The 15812-nt window shown below is 39.2% G+C and overlaps 1 protein-coding gene across 2 annotated transcripts in view; it reads left to right on the top strand.

The window, feature by feature from the left end:
- The window catches only part of ATP8A1 (ATPase, aminophospholipid transporter (APLT), class I, type 8A, member 1), a 290919-nt gene that overhangs the window by 117053 nt on the left and 158054 nt on the right, over nucleotides 1-15812 (top strand). For both annotated transcript variants that reach the window (XM_006877299.1, XM_006877300.1), the window contains one exon: nucleotides 1323-1462. In XM_006877299.1, coding sequence (XP_006877361.1) covers nucleotides 1323-1462 — 140 coding nt within the window. The remainder of the gene's footprint in view (nucleotides 1-1322; nucleotides 1463-15812) is intronic.

Below are 15812 nucleotides of genomic sequence, written 5' to 3'. Positions count from 1 at the left end.
GGAGAAAAGATTGAAGTTGTCAAGGACTTCATTCGTCTTGAATCAACTATCAACACTCATGGAAGCAGCAGTCAAGAAATTAAACAATATATTGCATTAGGCAAATCTGCTGCACAAGACTTGTTTTAAGCGTTGAAGAGCACAGATGTCAGCTTGAGGACTAAGGTGCGCCTGACCCAAGCCATGGTATTTTCAATTACCTCATATGCAAGCGAAAGCTGGACAGTGAATAAGGATGATCGTAGAAGAATTAATGCTTTTGAGTTATTGTGCTGGAGGAGAATATTGAAAGTTCCATGGGCTGCCAAAGGAACCAATGGATTCGTGTTGGAAGAAGTGCGGGCAGAATGCTCTTTGGAGGCCAGGATGGCCAGACTGCACCTCTGATACTTCTGACATATTGTCAGGAGGTACCAGTCTCTGGGGAAGTATATGTTTGGTAAGGTGGAGGGTCAGAGAAAAAGAAGAAGACCCCCCAGCAAGATGGGTTGGCAGAGTGGCAGCATCAATGGGCTCAAGCTTGGCAATGATTATGAGGTTGGCCCAGAATCGGGCAGTGTTTCACTCAGTTGTGCATAGGGTCAATATGAATCAGTATTGACTCAGTGGCACCTAACAACAACAACCCTGTCCTGTAGGGTCGTTATAAGTTGGAATTGATTTGATGGCAGTGGGGGATATTCTGATGAGATTTTTGGTTTGTGAGATCTGTGTATTTCCAAGTAATGATAATTGTAGTGAGTTTTAAGCAGATACCAGACAGACAGCGGAGGGAAGTTTGGGAGGGTGGAATGAAGAAAATAGGACTAACGTGTGCTGAGACCCTGGCATGTAGGAATGAAATTGGAGGCCGTTGGTAAAGCATGTATGAGCCATACATTGGGGCTTAAACTCCATCTTTGGGAACTATTAGACGATTTCAAGCAATAATAAATTACCTGATAAGGTTAGGGGTTAGAAAAACTTCACTCTAGACATGGTAATTGGAAATAGAATTTCAATTTCAAAGACTTGGTATGGCTCTGTGGGTTAATGCTCCAGATTGCAAAGTTGGTTTGAACCACAAGGTCGATGGTTCACACTCACCAGTTGATCCTTGGAAATCTTGTACAGAGTCACTATGGGTTGGGACCAACTTGACAGTACTTAATAACAATAACAACAATAGGAGAACATTAATCTACATTTTATACTAAAGTTTGTCATAATTGAATTAGATTTGAGTATTGCTTTGCTTTGTTTTTCAAAAATGAGACAGTTAAATAATTCAGACTTATAAGTAATCTTATTTGGTGTCGGGGGGTGTATCATATGTTTTTCAGGGTTGAGAACTTTATGCTTTGCTGTGGCTGAGATTTCAGAGAGCGACTTTCAGGAGTGGCGAGCTGTCTATCAGCGGGCGTCAACATCTGTGCAGAACAGGCTGCTCAAACTTGAAGAGAGTTATGAGTTAATTGAAAAGGTAAGTAAAAGACTGTTTTGCTTTTGCACTCAGTTTGGCTTCCAGAAAATTTCTGTCTTGTTTCCAGGAATCAATGGAATAAAAAGCAAAATGTCTTGTCTTGACACATCACTTCCTATGGAATTTCCTCTCATTGTCTGAGAAACCTTAATACGTAATGTTTCTGGTGAAAAGTCTTTGGAATAAGATGTTACTTTCTATAGGTCTTCACTCTTCCCCTAGTTTTAGATCATGGTTAGGCTGCCTGGCAATTTCCTTTCCATCATTTCATTTCTTCTGTATCTCTGAGGGCATGACACATGTCTATACACACACATGCACACAGCTACTGTCATACCATGCTTATATACATAGAACTAACACATGTACATAGTATGCAATGTAAAATGATATAATTATAATATACAGCTGTGTGGCTACATATTTTCCCACTGCCATCGAGTCGATTCTGACTCACGGAAGCCCTATTGGACAGAGTAGAACCGTTACACAGGGTTTCCAAGGATGAGGAACAAACAACCTCATCTTTCTCTCACGGAGTGGCTGGTGGGTTTGAACTGCTAACCTTTTGATTAGCCGCCCAATGCTTAATCCACTGTGCTACCAGGGTTTGTTCCTCATGTGATTTCAATGCTTGCAATAATGCTATAATTAGCTATGTGGCATTGCTTCTAATATTTGTACAAATACTAGCTAATATTATTAGAAAGTATTTACACTTGGTCAGACACTGTACTAAACTTACATACATATATCATTTCTGTGTACAACATAAATATCCTCATTTTCAATATTGTTGTTGTAGTTGTCAGGTGCCATCGAGTTGGAACCGACTCATAGCGAGCCATGCACAGCAGAACGAAACAGTGTCTGATCCTGGGCCATCCTCACTACCGCTGCCACATTTGAGTCCATCAATGATGCCACCTGGCCAATCCATCTCGTTAGGGGTCTTCCCCTTTTTCTCTGACCCTCCACCTTACCCAGCATGACATCCTTCTCCAGCGACTGTTTCATCCGGATAATATGTCCAAAGTATGAGAGACGAAGCTTAGCCATCTTGGCCTCCAAGGAGCGCTCTGGCTGCACTTCTTCCAAAATAGATCTATTGGTTCTTTTGGCAGTCCATGGCACTTTCAGTATTCTCCTCCAACACCACAACTCAAAGGCATCAATTCTTCTATGATCTTCCTTATTCACTGTCCAGCTTTTGCATCCATATGAGGCTATTGAAAATACCATGGCTTGGTTCAGGCTCACCTTAGTCCTCAAGCTGACATCTCTGCTCTTCAATACTTTAAATATAAGCTAAGGCTATTCTGTCAGATACTCAGATTGGTGCTAAGTAAATAGCAAGAAATACTACTTTCTTAAGAGAGGTGAACTTTTAATGTGTCAGGTGCCATTTGAAGCAATTTCACATGTTAATTTATTATTCACCACATCCTTGAGGCTGTTGTTGTTGTCGAGTGCCTTGGAGTCGTTTCTGACTCATAATGATCCTGTATAGGGTTTCTGAGGAACGATTGGTCAGTTTGAATCATTGACTTTGCAATTCAAACAAACCTTTTGGTCTAGTGCCTATCTACAGTGCCAGGTTCTGTCAAATATCCCTACTTTAGGTGAAGAAACCAAGGCAACAGATTTCAGTAACTTGGGCAAAATTGTACAGCTAACAAGAGGATGAGCTGGTAATCTCACTCTGACTTCATGGTTTGTGCTCATGATCACTCAAGAATCCTCATTCTACACTTTGGCTGATAAATAATTCTCCACCTCTCCTCATGGATTCAAGCTTGCCTGTTAGCCCATAGTTTACTTCTTTTCGCCTCTAGACAAGTAAAGGCTGTCATATTTTTCCTGCTTTATCTTTGTCAAGCCATCTACTTCCTGCCCTGAAAGGCATTTGGCACAAGTGACACTTCCATGAAAGTGCTCTTCATTTCACTTCCTACATTGTCTTTCCCACCCCCCAATCCTACTGGGGAATGCCATGCTCCAGCTACTGCTTGTCATCTGTGGCTCTAGATGTTTTCTTATCTCCTCGGTGAATTGTGATTCCTTTCAGAGCTGGTTTGCCTCTCCTACCTCCTTTCTGTTTTAATATGATTTTGTATCCTCTGTATTTCTAAGAAGACTTGGAATCGCCTACAAAGTACTTTCTGACTGGTTTCTCTACCTCCACCCCAGCTTAATGCTATGTGCACAGCAGAGAGCGTGGTATATTGATCATATTATTGAATCTTTTTTTTTTTCTTTTTTGCTACTTCCTAACATACTTATATTTAGCTATTTCCCTAGGATGCTAGGTGGAAAAATAAAGTGAGGCCATAATAGTATGAGAGCTCTTTCATTCTCTTTCTAGCCAAAGTTGTTGTAAAGTGCCCATGATGTTGCTTTTTAAACTTTTACTTCTCCTATACTTTTGAGAAGTACAAAAACAAAAGGTTGCCCTGTTTGAAAATGATTCTTGCCTTTTCTCCTTTTCTAGACTATCTAGATATAATAGAACCTTTTCTTCCATTGTGGTGCTGTTGTTAGGTGACATTGAATCCATACTGACTCGTAGTGACACAGTGCACAACATAACGAAACACCGGCTGGTTCTGTACCAATCTTAGAATCTCTGCTATGCTTGAGCCCACTGCTGCTGCCATGGTGCAGTCTATCTCGCTGGGGGTCATCCTCTTTTTCACTGATCCTCCACTTTACCAAGCATGATGTTCTTCTTGGACTGGTCCCACCTAGAGACAAAGTTAGGCCATCCTTGTTTCTAACAAGCATTATGACTGTACTTCTTCCAACACAGATTTGTTTGTATTTGCAGTCCATGGTACCTTTAATACTGTACTGCAACACCATAACTCAAATGTGTCAATTCTTCTATGGTCTTCCTTATTTATTGTCCACCTTTCATATGCATATGAGGCCATTGAAAAATACCATGCTTTGGGTTAGGCACACCTTAGTCTTCAAACTGACATCTTTGCTCTTGGACATTTTAAAGAGGTGTTGTGCAGCAGATTTGTCAAATGCAATACGTTGCCTGATTTCTTAACTGCTGCTTCTATAAGTGTTGATGGTGGATCCAAGTAAAATGAAGTCTTTGACAAATTCAATCTTTTCTCTTTTTAAGATGATGTTACTTATTGGGTATGGTAGTGAGGATTTTTGTTTTCTTTACAATGAGATGCAACCCATATGGAAAAATGTGGTCTTTGATCTTCATCAGTAAGCATTTTAAGTCCTTTTCACTTTCAGAAAGCAAAGTTGTATCATCTTCATATTGCAGGTTGTTAATGAGTCTTCCTCAAATCCTGGTGCCACATTCTTCTTCTCATAATCCAGCTTCTCAGATTATATATTCATCATACAGATGGAATAAGTATGGTGAAAGAATAAGAACTCTCGTGTACAACTTTCCTGATTTTAAATCATTCAATGTCCCTTTGTTCTGTTTGAACAACTGTTCTTGGTCTAGTTACAAGTTCCTCATTACCACAATTAAGTGGTCCGAATACTCAGTCTCTACAATGTTGTCCATAGCTTGTCATGATCCACACAATCAAAAGCCTTTGTGTAGTAAATAAAACACAGGTAAATATCTTTCTGTTATTCTCTGCTTCTAGTCAAGATCCATCTAACGTCAGCAATGATATCCCTCATTCCACATCCTCATCTGGATCTGGCCTGAATGTCTGGAAGCCCCCTCTCAATGTACTGTTGAAGCCATTTTTTAAAATCTCTTTAGTGAAATGTTTCTTGCATGCAATATTAATGATATTGTCCAATGATATCCACTGGGTCACCTCTCTTCGGAATGCGCACAAATAATGAATCTTTTTCCTGTCAGCTGGCCAGGTAGCTGTCTTCCCAATTTTTTGGCATAGATGAGTGAGTGCCTCAGTGCTGAATCAGTTTGTTCAAAGATTTCAGTTTGTATTCCATCAATTCCCAGACCCTTGTTCTTTGCCAATGTCTTCATTGCACCTTGGATTTCTTCTTTCAGTACCATTGGCTCTTGATCATATGCTACCTCTTGAAATGGTTGAACATCAATCAATTTTATTTTTTCATTTTTTGTGTGTACAGTAACTCTATGCTTCTTTCATCTTCTTTAGATGCTTTCTGCATCATTCAGTATTTTGCTGAAAGAATCCTTCAGTATTTCAAGTCAAGGTTTGAATTTTTTCTTCAGTTCTTTTAGCTTGAAAAATGCTGAGCATGTTCTTCCCTTTCAGTATTCTTACTCCAGGACTTTGCACATTTAATTTTAATATTTGGCTTTGTCTTCTCAAGCTGCCCTTTGAAATTTTATAATCAGCACTTTTTCCTCCTAACTTCTTCCATTTGCTTTAGTATGTCTACACTTGATAGCAAGTTTCAGAGTCTCTTCTGACATACATTTTGTTATTTCTTTCTTTGTCTGTTTATTGGCCTTTTGCTTTCTTTTTGCATGATGTTCTGTGTACCATCCCACAACTCTTCTGGTCTTCAGTCCTTAGTGTCTAATTTATCAAATCCATTCTTGAGCTGATCTCTAAAATCAGGTGGAATATGTTCAGTGTCATATTTTGGTTCTCATGTAGTTGTTTTAATTTTCTTCAGCATCAGCCTGAACTTGCCTATGAGCAATTGGTGGTCGATTCCATAGTCTGCCCCTATGTAGTTTGGGCCAGTGATAGGGAACTTTTCCACCTTGTCTTTCTACAAATGTAGTCAATAGATTTCTATTTATTCCATCTGGTGAGGTCCATGTGTATAGTCATCTTTTATGTTGAAATGAAGAAGTCATTGGTCTTGAAAAATTCTGTCATGTAATCTCCAACATCATTTCTATAACCAAGGTCACATTTTGACTACTAAGCTTTCGTCTTTGTTTCCAAGTTTATCATTTCAAATACCAGTAATTATCAGCACATCTTGATTGCATGTTTGATCAATTTCAAACTGAAAAAGTTGGTAGAATTCTTTAATTTCATCATCACTGACTTTAGTGGTTAATGGGTAAATTTCAATAATAGTAGTACTAACTGGTCTTCCTTGTATGCACATGGATATTATCCTATCACAGACAGCATTGTCCTTTAAAATAGATTTTGAAATGTTCTTTTTGGTGAATGCATTGCCATTATTCTTCAATTTGCCAACCCTGGCATAGTAAACCATGTCATTGTCAGATTCCAAATGGCCAATACCAGTTCATTTAAGCTCTTCAGCTCACTAAGCCTAGGATACTGATGTTTATGCATCCCGTTTCATTTCTGACAACTTCCAAGTTTCATAGATTCATACTTGGTACATTCTGTGTTCCAATTACTAATGGATATTTACAGCTGTTTCTCCTCATTTTGAGTTGTGCCCCATCAGGAAATCAAGGTCCTGAAAGCTTTATTCCATTCACATCATCACAGTCAACTCTACTTTGAGGAGGCAACTCTTACCCGGTTGTGCCTTCCAACCTGAGGGACTCATCTTCTGGCACTATATCTGGCAGTATTCTGGTACTTTTCATCATGTTTCAATATTCAGTATTCTGATGCTTACAGTGTTCCACTGCTATTCATTAGGTTTTTAGTGACTAAATATTCAAAAATAGTCAATGTCTTCTCTCCTTCTTTCTAGTCTGTCGTAGTCTTGAAGCTCAGCTGAAACCTGTCCACCATGGATGACTCTGCTGATATTTAAAATACCTGTGACATAGCTTCCAGAATCACAATACATAAGCCCCCATAAAGTAAGTGCCAGTAAGATAAACTGACACACAAGTGGTGTTAATGAGTTAAAATTCATATATAGCTGGTGGTGTGCCACGGAGTCGGTTCCAACTCACAGCAACCCTGTAAAAACTTTCTGAGGCTGTAAATTTTTATAGGAGCAAAAAGCCTCATCTTTCTCCTGGGGAATGCTGGTAGTTTTGAAGCTGCTGACCTTGAAGTTAGCAGCCCAATTCGTAACCACTATGCTACCAGAGCTCCTTCATATATTGTTGTTGTTGTTGTTATGTGCCATAGAGTCAGGTCCTACTCATAGCGACCCTGTACAGGGTTTCCGAGGCTGTAAATCTTTAGGGGAGCAGAAAGCCTCATCTTTCTCCCACGGAGCAGCTGGTAGTTTTGAACTGCTGACCCTGAGGATAGCAGCCCGATTCGTAATCACTACGCTACCAGAACTCCTTTCATATATGGTTTGTTGTTGTTGTTGTTGTCAGGTGCCATCGAGTCAGAACCGACTCATAGCGACCCCCATGCACAGCAGAACGAAACAATGTCCGATCCTGGGCCAACCCCACCACCGCTGCCACACTTGACGCCATCAATGATGCCACCTGGCCAATCCATCTCGTTGGGGGTCTTCCTCTTTTTCTCTGACCCTCCATCTTACCCAGCATGACATCCTTCTCCAGCAACTGTTCTCTCCTGACAACATGTCCAAAGTATGAGAGACAAAGCTTAGCCATCCTGGCCTCCAAGGAGCACTCTCTCTGGCTGCACTTGTTCCAAAATAGATATATTGGTTCTTTTGGCAGTCCATGGCACTTTTAGTATTCTCCTCCAACATTGCAACTCAAAGGCATCAATTCTTCTACGGTCTTCCGTATTCACTGTCCAGCTTTCGCATCCATGTGAGGTTATATTGTTATTTACAATAAAAACACTCTTGAAAATGTTTTCTGAATAAATTTAATTGTTTCCACTTAATGCATAGTAGAAAGAATATTAGAGTGTTTTAAAGTGTATTGTATCAAGTATTCTCATTCTAAATGTCCAAGAGGTTATATATTTGATTCTTTAGTTTTATCAGGTTTTTAAAAAAGGAATTGTTATATTCAGCCATTTTCCAGCAGGTGGCAATGGTGAGTCACATTGAAATTTAAGTGTCCTCAGGAAACTGAAAGTATTTGTATGTTTTAGGTTTCAAGTACAGAATCCTGCCTTATGACTGCCTCTTACCTAGAGTTAATAACAAAAGGGTTGTTGTTGTTGTTAGGTGCCATCGAGTCAGTACCGACTCATAGTGACACAATAGAACTAAACACTGCCCAATCCTGGGCCAGCCTCACAGTTGTTGCCACGCTTGAGTCATCGATGCTGCCACTTTGCCAATCCGTCTCGCTGGGCGTCTTCCTCTTTTTCTCTGATCCTCCACCTTACCAAATATGATATCCTTCTCCAGTGACAGGTCCCTCCTGACAATATGTCCAAAGTATGAGAGACGAAATTTGGCCATCCTGGCCTCCAAGGAGCACTCTGGCTGCACTTCTTCCAACACAGATCTATCTGTTGGTTCTTTTGGCAGTCCATGGTGCTAATTCAGATTTACTTCATGATAACCCATGCTGTTAGTACCTTCTGTTTAAAAATGTAAGCATCAGAAAGAAAAAAAGATTGATTTCCTTGCTAAGGCATTTTTTTTTTCTTGATCTGAGCTTCCAATTACTTGTTACAATCAACTGGAGTTGGTAGTTGCTGTTAACTGCTGCTGAGTCAGCCTGACTCATGGTGATCCCATGTACATCCAGATTGGTCCATAGTGTTTTCATTGGCTAATTTTTTCAGAGTTGATAGCCAGTCCTTTGTTTCTCATCTGTTTTGGTCTGAAAGCATCACTGTAAGCAGTTAGCATCATAACAACACATAGCAAAATGAAACACAGCCCTGTCTATGCCATCTCAACACTTTTTTTATGTCAGTCCTTCTGAGTGAGGGTTGTAATAGAATGAAGTACCTACCATCCCTCCCATGACATATTTCTTATCTGGGTTCATTAATCTCTTACAGTGGCAGCATAGAACTAAGACACAGTACTCAGAGTTACAGGGTTTATTAGAGAAGCTAACAAGGTATAATACTGGATTAGAAATTACCCAGGGCATAGTTGTTCTAGTCAGCTACTGATGAATGCCCACCTGACACATCACTGTACCATGAACCTCAGCCTGAATGGTCAGCAAACTTAGCTCCCCCACTTAAGTACCTGGGGGTAACTCACTCTACAAGCAAACTTCCTGTCCAAAGTCAGTCAGCTTTACGTACTCTTTGGGCACTGAAGCCCACTCCTCTGTCTCGTGCTCTGGTTCTAAGTTCTCCTGCAGCTGATCCTCTGTCACTCCTCCGGTGTCAAGACTTCTGATTATTGTCTGGTCTTTCTTATTTGTTGTTCAGCTTTCACAAGCATATGAGATGATTGAAAGTACAATCATCTTATATGTTTGGGTCAGAGACACCTTCGTCCTCAAATTGATACAAGTGTCAGTGAACCTATTCCCAACAGAATGGAACACTGCCCGATACGGTAACATCCTCAAAATTGTTATCTTCAAACCCATTGTTGCTCCCACTATGTCAGTCCATCTGTTTGGAAGTCTTCCTTGTTTTTACCAACCCTCCACTTTACCAAGAGTGATAACCTTCTCTAGGGACTGATCCCTCCTGACAACATGACCAAAGAACAAGAGACACAGTTTAACCTTCCTCCCTTCTAAGGAGCCTTCTGGCTGTTCTTCCAAGACAGAATGGTTTGTTCTTCTGGTAGTTGATGGGACTTTTAATATTCTTTGCCAACACAATAATTGTTATGTATAGGTTCTTCAAAGATCTTCTTTTTATTGTCCAACTTTCACATGTATATGAGGTGATTGAAAATTACCATGACTTGGGTCAAACACATCTTTGTTCTCAAACATCTGTCTTTGCTCTTTAACATTTCAAAGAGGTCTTTTGTATTGCATAATGCAATACATCATTTGATTTCATGACTGCACCTTCCATGGGTGTTGATTGTAGATCCAAGCAAAATGAAGTCTTTGACAACCTCATTCTTATCTCCATTTATCATGATGTTATTTATTGGCCCAGTTGTAAGTATTTTTGTTTTCTTTACATTGAAGTATAATCTATACTGATGTCTGTAGTCTTTGATCATCATAAATGTTTTAAATCTTCTTGTCTTCCAGCCAACAAGGTTGTATCAGCTGCATATTGTAGATTGTTAGAGTCTCATTCAGTCCTGATGCCATATTCTTCTTCATTTAATTCAGCTTCTCTGATTATTTGCTCAGCATACAGATTGATTGAGTATCGCGAAAAGATACAACCTTGGTACACACTAATTTGAAACCATTCGATACTGCCTTTTTGTGTTCCAACAACTGCTTCTTGGGCTGTGTACAGGTTCCTCATGTGCACAATTTGTATTCCTTTAATTTCTGGAACCTTATTTTTTGCCAGTGCCTTCAGTGCACCTTGGACTAATTCCTTCAGTACTTCTAGTTCTTGTTCATATGCTACCTCTTGAAATGGATAAACAGCAACCATTTCTTTTTGGTACCATAACTGTGTATTCCTTCCATCTTCTTTTGATGCTCTCTGCATCATTCAATATTTTGCACATGTTGTTAATGTTGTTACATGCTATCCAGACAGTTCTGATTCATAGGGACCCTGTATAAGGCGTCTAAGGAGTGGCTGGTAGATTTGAACCACCAACCTTGCAGTTAACAGTCCAGTGCTTATCCTATTGAGCCACACCCTTTAATAATTCAACTCAGACTTGACATTTTTCTGCATTTCTTTCAGCTTGAGAAATGCCGAGGATTTTCTTCCCATTTGGTTTTCTTAGTTCAGGTTTTTGCATTTTTCATTGTACTTATTTAGTTTATCATCTTGAGCTGCTCTTTGAAATGTTCTGCTCAGCTCTTTTACTTCCTCATTTTTGCCATTCACTTTAGCTTCTCTAAGCCTAGTGGTTGCAAGTCAGGCTGCGAATCTCAAGTTCGAAACTACCAGAGGGAATATGAATGAAAGATGAGGCTTTCCACTCCCTTATACTTTGGAGTCCTGGTGTGGCACTGTGGGCTAATGCGTTGGACTGCAAAGTTGTTTGAACCACAGCGTTGGTGGTTCAAACTCACCAGCCACTCCTTGAAAACTCTATACACTAGGGTTCAGACCCAACTCAACGGCACTTAATAACAATGCTCAAGACCAAATTTTAGTCTCTTTTTACATCCTTTTTTTTTTTTTTGGTAATGAATTTGTGAATTGAGTGAAGGTTTGCAGAACAGATCATCAGTCCCACATTCAACAAATCATACACTTCATTTCATTCTACTGATTGTAGTCCCTTGCATCTGCCCTTAGTTAACAGTATTTACCTCTATTCCCTTTAACTTGCACTTCTCCCTGTGTCTTCTACTACCTTCATGTTTCCTGTGACAACCTCCTTCTTAGTGTATGTTGTTTTCCCTAACCCCCAAGTTCACATGTATCTATTCTCAGAATGTTTTTCTTATGTTTGGTTTTGAAATGTTTGATTATGATGTCTTGGTGATTTCTTTGGTGGTGGTGGGGGTGTCTATCCTGTGTGGAGTTTGTTTAGCTTCTTCGTTGGTTATCTTCTTTTCTTTCATGATGTTTCCAACCTTCACATCAATCACCAGTAATTATCAGTACATCTTGATTGCATATTTGATTAATTTCAGACTGAAGATAATGATAGAATTCTTCAGTTTCATCAGCACTGGCTTTAGTGGTTGGTGCATAAATTTGAATTATAGTGATATTAACTGGTCTTCTTTGTTCTTATTGTTAAGTGCTGTTGAGTTGATTCCAACTCATAGTGACCCTCTATAGGGTTTCCAAGAGCAGCTGGTAGGTTAGCAGTCCCGTGCTGATCCTATAGTGCCATCAGGTCTTCCTTGTAGGTGTATGGATATCGTTCTATGACAGACAGCATTGAACTTCAAGACAGATCTTGAAGTGTTCTTTTTGGCTTCTTCAATTTGACATTCCCGACATAGTAAATTATATGATTGCTTGACTCAAAATGGCAAATACCAGTCCATGTCAACTAGTTAATGCTGGGGATATTGATCTTCATGTGTTCAGTTTCATTTTTGACAACTTCCAGTTTTCCTAGATGCTTACTTTGTATGTTCAATGTTCTGATTATTAATGAATGTTTGCATTTGTCTCTCCTCATTTTGAGTTGTGTGTTGTCAGTAAGTGAAGGTCCCAGTAGCTTTGCTTCATTCGCGTTCATTATGATCAACTATGCTTTGAGAAGGTCACTCTTTCCCAGTCGTATTTTGAGGGCCTTCTAACCTGATGGGCTCGTCTCCAGGCAGAGTATGTTGTGTCTTACAGCCATTATATTCAGCTTAGTGAGACTAGTTTGAAAGTGTCAAACTGCAGATTCTGTGAGTGTAACCTGTCTTTAAATTCAGCTGTCACAGACTTAGTGTTCAGCCATTACCTCTTCTTGCTTGACTACTTTATCTAACTGAGACATATGTGTAATTGGAATTATTTTTTATGTTGATTGTATTATTGGTCTTAGCATAGAAGATGTGAATTTTTGAATGGTTGGAGTGGTTTTCAAATCAATTACACTCCTGTATTTTTAGAGCTAACCCCATTTTCTAAACAAAAATATTACCCGAATCATACTTTTTATATAATTGGTCAAAGCAGAGCTCTAGTGTTTAGAGAGTGGAAAGGCTGGGAAGAAGCCACTAATGGCTCTACCATTGGCCTCTCTCTTGCCCATGTGGTGGTCCATGAGGGCCTTTGCATGACTAGGGTTCCACTGAATAGTGTTTTAAAACCATATAATGCTACATTTTTATGTTAACTTTTTAGAAAATATGTTTCTCAGCATTACTGCTAATGTTTTTCCTGACCTGTCAACAATAGATCGGAACATTACATGGTCACATACAACAAGATTTGAGCTGCTGATACAAAATGCCATTGACACAATCCATCAGGCAGTGTTACGTCAAATGCATTCAAAATTTGAAAGATTGAGAGAACTTTTCCTGAAAACAAGAGTATATTTAATATGTTACATAACGGGTGAACATTTTACAATATGATTACGGTTGCCCCTTTAAACCCTGTTCTCTATCTTACCCTTTCAATGTGTGTGCAAACTAGTAACTTAGTTTTGAAAATGTAGTGAAAGCCTTATTCCGTTGGGGCCTATAACTTCTAGGATAAGCTGGGGAAAATAGTCAAACAGACTAAAACCATCCAAGAATATTGGTATTTGTTCCTTAGTGTGGTGTTTTGTTACTTCTCTATCCCAGCACATCTGAGCACTAGATAGAACATGTGCCTTTCACCCTTGAGAGAACCCTGAAGGAAAGGGCATGTGAGAGGTTTGAAAAAGTCCTCCAGATAGTGTCAACCCATTGACAACCATTGTTAGATCAGAACACTGGGGACTTTTTCATCCATTCATAAAATATTAACATTATCTCTACTACAAAATTATATGGTTTGAGCTCCAACACTTATATTCTCTCTCTTTTTTTTTTAAACAGTTTATTGTACTTGGAAGTAAAAGTTTGCATAACAAATTAGTTTTCCATTCAGTAGTTCAGACACACATTGTTCGTGACATTGGTTGTGATCACCTCAATATGTCAACACTCTCTCCATTTCCATCCCAGGCTCCTTGTTTCCATTCTTCTGTTTTCCCGGCAGCTGCCTACCTTCTCATCTTTGGCTGCATTTAGATGTTGAGCAAGTGATCCCATAGCTGACTGTTCATAGGAGCACATTCCTCCCACACGTTGTTTATTTTATAGGCTAGTCTATGGCACCTGACAACAACAACAACAACAGTCTATTATTTGGCTGAAAGTTAGTCTCCAAGAGTGACTTCAGTTACAAGTTAGAAGGTGATCTTAATGTAGTAGGCTTGAGGGTTCTTCCAGTCTCTGTTAGACCAGTAAGTCTTGTCTTTTCTATGAATTTTTAACTACTCTAACAAGAGTCCTGGTGTAGTGCTGTACGATAATCACTGGATTGGCTACCTGGTTCAAATCCACCAGGTGCACCCTGGAAAGCTTTTATACAGGGTTGCTATAGGTTGGAATCTTGATGGTACTTAACAACAGCAAATTACTAAACCTTGTTTTGTGGTACTGATCAGAGTAGTTGGTAGTGGTAACTGGACACCATCTTGTTCTTCTGGTGTCTGCTTAGTGGACGCTGTGGGTCAGGTGGCCATTAGTCCTTTGGACTAATTGCTTCCTCTAGTGTTTGGTTTTCTTTAATCTCCTTTGTTCCAGATGGGACAAGACCAGTACTTCTACTTTAAATAGTCACTCATGAGTTTTTAAGAGCCCCAGACATTACTCACTAAATTTGGATGTAGAATGTTATCTTTATGTTATTATGCCAGTCAGCTCAATTATCCCAAGACTATGGTCCTTAGTCTTTAAGCCCAGTAGCTCAGTTCTACAAGATGTTTGATTATGTCTCACAAGTTTTCCTAGATGTATGATTATATCTAAGAAGTTTCATTAACTGTGTCTCCTCCTATGTGCTCTATCATACATAGTATACATGCAACACTTACAAATATGGGTGTAGCAGTATCTCCTCAACCATATTTATCCATTCAGGTAGATGCACTACTGTACAATAGTCTACATTTAGTTAGCAGAAGATAACTGCCTTCATTTCCACTCATAAATAATTGTTGGTATTACTGTTGTTGCAGGATTAAATGTGTTATAGAATGTACCATAATTTCCCTTTCTTTGTTTATTTTCAACTTTTTATTGTGAATCGAATGAAGGTTTACAGAGCAGATCATCAGTTTTACTTTCAACAAATCATATGCTTTGCTCCATTACATGGTTGCAAACCCCTCCTTGTACCAACAGTTAACAATATTTACCTCTATTCACTTTATTGCATTCCTCCTTGTGTCTCTCACTTCCTTCATCTTTCCTCCACTAACCTCTCTCTTGTTGTATATTGTCTGTCCTGTCAGCTGTGTTAACATATGTCTACCCACCAGTCCGTGAATAATTTTCCCTCCCTGTCCCAGCTATAATAGATTTTCTCTTTCATCAAGAAAGCGGGTTTTGTTTTGTTTTTGTTTTTTACTTTTTACAATATTGGTCTCGTACAATATTTGTCCCTTTGTAATTGACTAATTTCACTCAGCATAATATCCACCAGGTTCAACCATGTTATGAAGTGTTTCACAGATTGATCATTATTCTTTGACATTTTGTAGTATTCCTTTGTGTGTATGTACCAAAGTTTGTCTAGCCATTCATCTGTTGATGGGAATTAGGTCATCTCTATCTTTTGTATCTTTTTTGATATATCTGTTGTAGACAGCATATTGAAGGATCTTGCTTTCTTATCCATTCTGTTCTCTATGCCCCCACTTTTACTTCCCCTTGATCACACTGCAACTAAGAACACTCATGAGAGCTTGTAAGCCAGCTATTTCATATTTCATGCCTTTATCATACTCCCATTTTTGATAGCCAGTGTCTGAATTTCTTATCTCTATCAATCCAGTACATGGAGCAAACAAG

Source organism: Chrysochloris asiatica, unplaced genomic scaffold (genome assembly GCF_000296735.1).
Source record: "Chrysochloris asiatica unplaced genomic scaffold, ChrAsi1.0 scaffold00465, whole genome shotgun sequence".
NCBI lineage: Eukaryota > Metazoa > Chordata > Mammalia > Afrosoricida > Chrysochloridae > Chrysochloris > Chrysochloris asiatica.
The sequence above is the reverse complement of the archived record's forward strand: the minus strand, read 5'-3'. Positions and strand labels throughout refer to the sequence as shown.